The 10123-nt window shown below is 38.8% G+C and overlaps 1 protein-coding gene and 1 long non-coding RNA gene across 5 annotated transcripts in view; both read left to right on the forward strand.

The window, feature by feature from the left end:
• Positions 1 to 1684: 1684 nt before the first annotated feature.
• LOC117443694 (uncharacterized) lies at positions 1685 to 4555 on the forward strand. The gene is made up of 2 exons (XR_004551708.2): positions 1685 to 1932; positions 3869 to 4555. It is a non-coding gene; the product is annotated as an uncharacterized lncRNA (long non-coding RNA).
• A 1300-nt stretch (positions 4556 to 5855) lies between these two features.
• Positions 5856 to 10123, forward strand: part of sap30bp (SAP30 binding protein) — a 25396-nt gene continuing 21128 nt past the window's right edge. For 2 of the 4 annotated variants that reach the window (XM_034079597.2, XM_034079599.2), the window contains exons 1-3: positions 5856 to 5999; positions 7858 to 7979; positions 8327 to 8371. In XM_034079597.2, coding sequence (XP_033935488.1) covers positions 5897 to 5999; positions 7858 to 7979; positions 8327 to 8371 — 270 coding nt within the window. In that variant the 5' untranslated portion in view covers positions 5856 to 5896. The remainder of the gene's footprint in view (positions 6000 to 7857; positions 7980 to 8326; positions 8372 to 10123) is intronic. The other 2 variants (XM_034079598.2, XM_034079601.2) reach the window with 1 other exon arrangement.

Raw genomic sequence — 10123 nt, forward strand, 5'->3', positions numbered from 1 at the left:
GTTTTTATACCGAGGTAAAGCAATTTTGCATTTTTGGATGCAACTGAAATGTCATAAATGTTGAATATATATATTTTAAAACAAAACAAATGTTTTACTGACTTGTTTTTTTACACATGATAGAATATAAAGATGTTATAATCCTTGAAAACCAAGATCTGTCACCCTGAGTCTTTCAGAATAAACATATGAATAGATGCTTCATTAAAAGTGCTTAAATATATATTGTTTGATATATTGGTCTCCTTTGTTTACTTCCATCATCACTTTGTAACACTCGCGCTCCTATTGGCTATCGCTCCAACACATTGTACGTGATAGGCTAAGGGGCGGGACATCTCCAAGCGGTTGACCAATCACAACAGAGTCGATCAGCTAACCAATCAGAGCAGACTGGGCTCTGGTTTCAGACAGAGGGTGAAAAGAGGTGCTGCAGCACAGGCATGAACAATAAAGATATTTTTGAACATTAAAGCATGGAGACATGAAGAGACACTACATACTGATATACACCTGAACATCAGCAGGAGAGGACTCTTTAAAGTAGAGACACTACATACTGATATACACCTGAACATCAGCAGGAGAGGACTCTTTAAAGTAGAGACACTACATACTGATATACACCTGAACATCAGCAGGAGAGGACTCTTTAAAGTAGAGACTCTACATACTGATATACACCTGAACATCAGCAGGAGAGGACTCTTTAAAGTAGAGACACTACATACTGATATACACCTGAACATCAGCAGGAGAGGACTCTTTAAAGTAGAGACACTACATACTGATATACACCTGAACATCAGCAGGAGAGGACTCTTTAAAGTAGAGACTCTACATACTGATATACACCTGAACATCAGCAGGAGAGCACTCTTTAAAGTAGAGACACTACATACTGATATACACCTGAACACCAGCAGGAGAGGACTCTTTAAAGTAGAGACACTACATACTGATATACACCTGAACATCAGCAGGAGAGGACTCTTTAAAGTAGAGACACTCCACACTGATATACACCTGAACATCAGCAGGAGAGGACTCTTTAAAGTAGAGACACTACATACTGATATACACCTGAACATCAGCAGGAGAGGACTCTTTAAAGTAGAGACGCTACATACTGATATACACCTGAACATCAGCAGGAGAGGACTCTTTAAAGTAGAGACACTACATACTGATATACCCCTGAACATCAGCAGGAGAGGACTCTTTAAAGTAGAGACACTACATACTGATATACACCTGAACATCAGCAGGAGAGGGACTCTTTAAAGTAGAGGCACTACATACTGATATACACCTGAACATCAGCAGGAGAGGACTCTTTAAAGTAGAGACACTACATACTGATATACACCTGAACATCAGCAGGAGAGGACTCTTTAAAGTAGAGACACTACATACTGATATACACCTGAACATCAGCAGGAGAGGACTCTTTAAAGTAGAGGCACTACATACTGATATACACCTGAACATCAGCAGGAAAGGACTCTTTAAAGTAGAGACAAAACATACATAAATTAAACCTAAAAATAAGCATAATAGGTCCCTTTTATTGCACGCCTCAAAAGGTTTCTGATCCTTTAATTTGAGAGAAAATGGGCTTTAAGAGTCCTTTAAATTGATCATTGGTGCACCTGCACTCCTGTATGCATTCCTTATCAGTTCATCTCTCCTTTGCCTGCACCAGTGAACACTTTCACTAAACATTAACCAGGAAAAGTCCATTTGACTTCGCCCACACAGAGCGACTGGAAGTGTCACCTGGAAGCAGAATATCTCGCCTGTGGACAAACTGTCCGTGTTTATCTGAGGGCTTTGTTAAAGTAATTCAGCAGCAGAAGCTATCTGTCGTCACACAGATTATTATTTCAGTGTCAGTGAACCCGGAGAGGACCATCCAGACAACATGGGGAGGTGAGTGAGTGTAAACAAGGCCACAATAAGTGTTGCATTTATAAAGGATTTACAGTCGTTTATCATCAAAATATAATGTGGCTGTTTGGTTGGAGCTTTAACGCGTCATTAAGGAAACATGTATTTTGTATTCAGCCTTTAAATATAAAAGAAATAGCTATAATTAAACTGATAATGGCAGTTTACATGGATTCTGGGTGTACAATTTGATGATATTCCCACCTATAATAAACACATTTCTATACTATTCTTTGGTTTTTCCATAATATATCCCTTAAACCCAGTCTGGGTGGGAACTCATTTCAATAAACTTGTTCCTATTTTTCATTTTTAATACATATTGTCTAGTTTATATCTACCTACCTAATATTCCTCTTTTGTCTACAGGACCACTCATATATTACTTCAAACACAGGCCTTATGTCAAATAGGCTATACACATTACAGATTACCACAAGTATACTGTAAACCGTGCTATTTGCTGCCACAGGGGGGCTTTCAACTAAAACAGGAAATGAAGTAGGACTTTGGCGGCGAAGCAGGCACCTTCTGTTTGAATTACTTTAGTGTTCATGGTTCAGGATATGTTTATCAGGGCCGAATTATCTACAGAGGTTTCACCATCTTGAAAACAAACTAACACACTGATTAAAATAGATAGAAACACTGAACAAAGTAGATTGGCGTAAAAAATCAGCTTTTTCTCGGTGGACACTGGGTGGTGTGACGGTCAGATGAAAGCTAACTTTTCTCAGCTCGTTGTTTCCCTGATAACATAAGATCTAGATGTTCAGAAGGTTTCTATTAAGAGCCGAATTATTCACAGAGGTATTATCCTCTCCAAAACAAACGGATACCGTGAGAAAAACCGGTAAAAAAGTGTCAAGTTATCAGTCTTTAAGCGATGGACAGTGGGCGGTGTGTTTGCCGAGCAACGTTATCACAGCTTGTTTCTCTGATAACTTAAAAACCAGCCCTTTAAAAGGTTTTTAGTTAGAGCCGAATTATCCATGGAAGTATTATCATCTCCAAAACAAACTCACCTGGCAGCCAAACCTGTGAAAAAAATTGAAAAAATAAGTTTCAATTTCAAAATAAAGGTTTTTTTTTCGGCGCACATTTGGTGAGCCAGATAAGAGCAACGTTACAACGTTGGTTTTACAGATATCTTAAAATCCAGCCCTTTATAATGTTTTCATTTAGAGCCGAATTATCCATGAAGGTAATACATTCCCCAAAACAAACTGACCCAGAAGTAAAACGGGTGAAAACACTAAATAAAGCAGTTTCACTTTATAAATATACACGTTTTTTGGTCGGACATTTGGTGTTGTGGTTGCCAGATAAGAGCAACGTCATATATAATAACTTAAAATCCAGACATTCAGGATTTTTTTACAAGCAGCCGAAATATCCAAAGAGATCTCCTCTATCCAAAATATCCGGACACACTGATTACAACCATTAGAAACTCTAAATAAAGCCGTTTCGCGTTTAAAATGAGTATTTCTCTGGTGGACACTGGGCAGAATGGCTGCTGGCTAAACGCTAACACTTTCCAAGCTTGTTTCTCTGATAACTTAAGATCCAGATGTCCGATGACTAAATAACTTCAAAGGTTAAAATATATATACATTTGAAATAACAAGAACTCAAAATCAGGTTTACTGACAAGAAGATATACATATAGGCCAACAAGGAATTAGCTTCGCTGTATGGTCCATAGGCTGCATAAATTGTAAAGACATGAGTATAAACAGCATGTGACCAATTGCTTTGAAAATAAAAATATCTGCAATATAGGCCTACCAGAAATTGATTTTGTATTCATTGTGTAATTTGTATTGTTTTAACATACTTAAAAAACAAAAACTCTCCATGTGATTGAGATTAATGTCCATGTTCTGCCTCTGGGCATGTGTCTGTGGCCCTGCAGTGTGGATCCGGGCTGGGTTCTGGCCCGGCTGCAGGAAGAACCCTGGGCTCTGGGCGGCGCTGTGGTGATCGGAGTCTTTGTGCTCGGGTTTCTGGGTCTGACCGTCTTCGCTCTGCTGTTTGGATGCTGCTGCAACCAGAACCAGAGGACGAGGAAGAAGAAGAGGAAGAGGGATGGGGTGATCTAGATCATTCGACCTTTTGATTTGATTTATTTAACACGTTTAAAACAATACAAAATAATAATAATAATAATAATAATGAAATTAAACAAGAGAATTATGATACTGTACAAACTTAAGCAGTATCAAATTGATAAACAAAAATAGTATACAAATTATATATAAACAAATGATCTACCCAATTATACACAACACACATATGTTACGAGCAACCAATAGATCGTTTTATTGTTATAGGGAGCGTGATGAAGACCTTCCTTTTTAAATAAAGTCTATATAGTTAGTGCTGGCTATATTTGTCCTCCTGATTCCTACATTTATGTTACTTTATTGTTTTTATTGTATATTTACTGTCTTCTTGTTGTATTTGTTTCTATTTTATTTGTATTTCTTGTCTTTTTAATGATCTTTTTCACTGTAATCTATGTTTGGTAATCTGAAAAAGCCCATGAGACAAACATGTTTTGTCATATTGGGCTCTTTAAATAAACTTTGATTTCATTTGATATCAGATGATCTGGGAGAAGTCTTGTTGGTCGAACGCACTTATTAAGTCACTTTGGATAAAAGCGTCAGCTCAATGCAATGTGATGTACTTATTGGATCTGAAGCAGAATCAGAATTCCTTTATTCGTCCCACAGAGATCGGGGTAATATACAGCGTTACAGTACGAATGGTAAAAAGCAGGTAAATAATGCAATAATAAAGACTATGCTAACTTATTAAATATATCAGAATCAGAATCGGTTTTATTACCAAGTTTACAAATACGAGCAACTTGCTTTGGTATACGTGGTGCATTCAAAGACACAGAAAGAAGAATAAGTAGTGAAACAAATGAAATAAAAATAGCATATAGACTATTATAACAAATTAATAATATGTACATATGACAAATACTATATACTGTATTTAAAGTGGAGGGCTGTGCTGATTTAAAAGAGGTAATGTGGAGAGGAAATGTGCAACAACACAAACAGGATTTACAATTTTAGAGATAGATATACCTATATATATATATATATACCTCCTATCCATCCCCACCCGCATCAAGCACCGGATCTGGGGGGACAGAGCCTTCTCCGTCGCTGCCCCCTCCCTCTGGAACTCACTCCCCCCACCCATCAGACACTGCACTGACCTCACCACCTTCAAAACACTCACAAAAACTGATTTTTTTTTTTACTTATATATTTATTTTACTATATATATATTTATTTGTTGTTCTCTTCTTTTCACTATATCTGTAAAGCGTCTTTGAGCACCTGTAAAAGCGCTAACAAAATTAATATATTATTATTATATATAGAGAATAAAGGAACACATTAGTAATATAATATAAAATATAGACAGATAAGTACAAATCCATGCAGCAGTGCATTACGGTGTTGAGATATTGTAAAAAATGCACAAAAACGAGTGGGACATCTACAAACAATCTATGTTTTTAATACAATTACCCAACAAAGGTCTATATAGCAACAGCCTGTGGTGTGTGGTTTTCTACCAGAGGCCAAACATGCTTTGCCAAATATACAAGACACAGAGAGAAAAACGTAAGAGACAATGTGGGTAGGGTTTGATCAATCTCAATAACCTATAAAGTCTTGGTGAGGATCAATAAACAAGCTTCATTTGAGTTTTCATGAAATACTGGATTTTCTTTCTTCATGGCCATTGCTTTTTCTCCAGCAGAGTGTGGCGGTAACACCTCAAACGTTCTTTAAACCAAAACTGGAAGAAGAAGACCACAATAACTACATCTCCCAGGTGCACGTTGGGCTTACGTCCTACACTGACGTCATTACGCCGCTAACGGCACGTTGACGCACAATCGCACACAGTAATGGCAGCGAGCGGTAAGAAGAGTGTTTTGCTCTCCTCTCTGGCGGACTATGGAGACGATTCAGAGCCGGACTCTGACCCAGAACCAGAACCAGAGGAGCCCGGTAACACTCTTTATGTTTATAGTTAGTTTGTTTTATTAAAAAGTGGCTGAAAATATCCCTAATATCGTATTTTCATGTGGAGCTAATGTTAGCTTCATGCTAACTTGGCTAACGTTAGTTTCCAGGAGACGTAACAGAAACACACGAAGCTACACCGTTTAATGATATAACTACATTTCAGAGAGATATTTAAATAGTTTTTTGCAAGACATGCCTTTTCCTGTAATTGGGGCTATGTTTTCTACGTTCATTTGATAACAACATCTTCAATTTAGCTTCAAGGCTGCTGCTACAGCCTTTACAAAACTCACCTTACAATGTTACCACAGCCTCCTTTCACATGTGTAACTTATAAACTATCCTGTTTACATGTCTCTTCTCTTGTAGTAAAAGTCTAAATATCTGTTTCTGCTGTATTTTGGTTTTCATAGAATATCTTCATTATTCCAGAATATTTTATATTGCGTCTTCTTTGTGTTTTCTACTGTAGACATTTGCTGTTTCAAGTTATTATTTTAAATTTTGTTTCTACTTCATTCCACATTTTCAATAAGATAAGATATACTTTATTGATCCTTAATTGAGGTTTGTTTTCATTCCAGCAGCATGTTAAAACAAAGTATAGCAGAACTAAAAAGGAACTTGTATGCAAGTGAAATATGTGGACTATCACACCATAAAGGGCCAACTTACAGCCAACACAATTTAAAAGTAGGATTCAAATATTTAATTGTATTTATCCGTTGTCATATTTTAACGCCTACACACACTGCTGCTGTACCAAAACATATTTCCCAATTTGGCTTCAAAATGTTAAATGGACTGTACTTAATCGAGCTTTACCAGGTGTTCTCGACCCCTCAAAGCTGTGTGTGTGTGTGTGTGTGTGTGTGTGTGTGTGTGTGTGTGTGTGTGTGTGTGTGTGTGTGTGTGTGTGTGTGTGTGTGTGTGTGTCCTTCAGTGCATGGACAAAGACCCTGCAGACACACTGACATTCTCACACACACACACACACACACACACACACACACACCCTCACAGGCTTCAGTAACTTGCCCAAGGGCACATCGCCATGTTAACTGCACGGACTCGTATCAAACCAACAACCTCCTGGTTGAAAGACGACACACTCCCTCACAGACAAAAATCAATAATCCATCCATCTAAAAGATACTGGTGTCAAAACTGGTCAGACGTATGTTGTGACACATATTTCAAAGCCAGCTGTCTGACATGCTCTTTCCCTTCATGCTGTTCTTCGTGTGGCAAAAGTACTGGACAAAACATTTACCTTTGTAAAACAAATGCGACACACCGCCCGTCTCATTCAAGTCTGTAGGTTCGCCTCGTTGATTTGGCTTAAACCCAACATATTCCCACACCGGAGATGTTGCAACCAATTCCATTAACTTCAAATTCCCTCGAGTCAGGCACACGTTGTCTCCGGCTTGTCTCTGTATTATTAATTTGGCTGCTACGCTGTGTGTCCTGGTCTGTGTGTGAGCCCTCACGGCGCACCTGGCTAAAATGCTGGTCACATCCTTATGTAAACAAACACGCATGTAAACGGCAATTTATCGAGCTCAGAAAAGTTATCGAGTCCATTTTTATTTATCGTACGATAAGTCCATTTATTGATTATCGCGACAGGCCTACCATTGGACACGGCTTTTGATCAGAAAACAGCAACGGTAAGACGTTTAGGCTCCGTGAAGTGAAGTTGTGTGTTGTCTGGTTTCGCCTTCGCCGCCGCGGGGGCCATGGGACTTAACAGGTTAAAAAGTCTTACATCTGAGTTGGTGAAACCTGCAGGAACCCTGTCTTATCTTATCTTTCCCACACTCCCCCTGTGTCTCAGCAGGGGGGCGAGTCGGCGGTCTGGTTTACAGCTATGGAGACGACGACCTGAACCGAACTGAAGACGCCGAGGACAAAGTGTCGGGAGATGAAGAAAGCCGAGAGAGCAACTCGCTCAGTATCGTGAGTTCTGGATTTCTTTTATTATTTTATTTGCCGTAGCAAAACTTTGAATTCAATGTTATAATTCGTATCCATTGCATCGTGTTTTTATGCAAATAATTACTCTAAATGATTCAAACTAACATTTAGGTTGAATCGGATGTAATTTGATTTATATTCATCTATCTGGGGAACTGTTGTGAAAAAAGTATTTGGATGCTTGTACATAGTTTATTTTTTATTTAACTGATCCATAAAAAGTATACAACCATTGCTTCACAACTTTGATATTGTCCATACTGTGACATTTGCAGATTCTCCATTTAATTCTCGTCGTGTTCATCTCTTCTGCATTTCTGTTTTTATAGGATATTGAAGAATCTGACGAGGCGAGGGAGGCAGATGAAGTCGAGGTATTTAAACACGACATATTATTTAAATGTTCATATCAGTATGTTGTGTCTCTACTTTAAAGAGTCCTCTCCTGCTGATGTTCAGGTGTATATCAGTATGTAGTGTCTCTACTTTAAAGAGTCCTCTCCTGCTGATGTTCAGGTGTATATCAGTATGTAGTGTCTCCACTTTAAAGAGTCCTCTCCTGCTGATGTTCAGGTGTATATCAGTATGTAGTGTCTCTACTTTAAAGAGTCCTCTCCTGCTGATGTTCAGGAGTATATCAGTATGTAGTGTCTCTACTTTAAAGAGTTCTCTCCTGCTGATGTTCAGGTGTATATCAGTATGTAGTGTCTCTACTTTAAAGAGTCCTCTCCTGCTGATGTTCAGGTGTATATCAGTATGTAGTGTCTCTACTTTAAAGAGTCCTCTCCTGCTGATGTTCAGGTGTATATCAGTATGTAGTGTCTCTACTTTAAAGAGTCCTCTCCTGCTGATGTTCAGGTGTATATCAGTATGTAGTGTCTCTACTTTAAAGAGTCCTCTCCTGCTGATGTTCAGGTGTATATCAGTATGTAGTGTCTCTACTTTAAAGAGTCCTCTCCTGCTGATGTTCAGGTGTATATCAGTATGTAGTGTCTCTACTTTAAGAGTCCTCTCCTGCTGATGTTCAGGTGTATATCAGTATGTAGTGTCTCTTACTTTTAAGAGTCCTCTCCTGCTGATGTTCAGGTGTATATCAGTATGTAGTGTCTCTATTTTAAAGAGTCCTCTCCTGCTGATGTTCAGGTGTATATCAGTATGTAGTGTCTCTACTTTAAAGAGTCCTCTCCTGCTGATGTTCAGGTGTATATCAGTATGTAGTGTCTCTACTTTAAAGAGTCCTCTCCTGCTGATGCTCAGGTGTATATCAGTATGTAGTGTCTCTTCTTTTAAGAGTCCTCTCCTGCTGATGTTCAGGTGTATATCAGTGTGTAGTGTCTCTATTTTAAAGAGTCCTCTCCTGCTGATGTTCAGGTGTATATCAGTATGTAGTGTCTCTACTTTAAAGAGTCCTCTCCTGCTGATGTTCATGTGTATATCAGTGTGTAGTGTCTCTACTTTAAAGAGTCCTCTCCTGCTGATGTTCAGGTGTATATCACTATGTAGTGTCTCTACTTTAAAGAGTCCTCTCCTGCTGATGTTCAGGTGTATATCAGTATGTAGTGTCTCTACTTTAAAGAGTCCTCTCCTGCTGATGTTCAGGTGTATATCAGAATGTAGTGTCTCTACTTTAAAGAGTCCTCTCCTGCTGATGTTCAGGTGTATATCAGTATGTAGCGTATCTACTTTAAAGAGTCCTCTCCTGCTGATGTTCAGGTGTATATCAGTATGTAGTGTCTCCACTTTAAAGAGTCCTCTCCTGCCAGTAGAGTGGCCGGCAGCCACAGCGCACCTGGCTAAAATGCTGGTTACCTCCTTATGTAAACAAAAACGCATGTAAACGGATATTTATCGAGGTCAGAACGACCAAGTTCATTTTTATTTATCGTACGATAAGTCAATTAATTGCTTATCGCGACAGGCCTACGAACACCCTGCAGGAGAGGGCCCCTTTAAACTCTCACTGTGCTCACATGCAATGAAAAAGCATGACCACTAGATGGCGCTGTGGCTTTATTTAACTCGAATTACCCTCAAATAAAACCACCTGCCCACCACATTAACCCCACCCTGTGTGTCAGAGCTTCCTGTTGCAGGTCAGCGAGGTGAGAGAGTCATCAACCTGACGA

Source organism: Pseudochaenichthys georgianus, unplaced genomic scaffold (genome assembly GCF_902827115.2).
Source record: "Pseudochaenichthys georgianus unplaced genomic scaffold, fPseGeo1.2 scaffold_658_arrow_ctg1, whole genome shotgun sequence".
NCBI lineage: Eukaryota > Metazoa > Chordata > Actinopteri > Perciformes > Channichthyidae > Pseudochaenichthys > Pseudochaenichthys georgianus.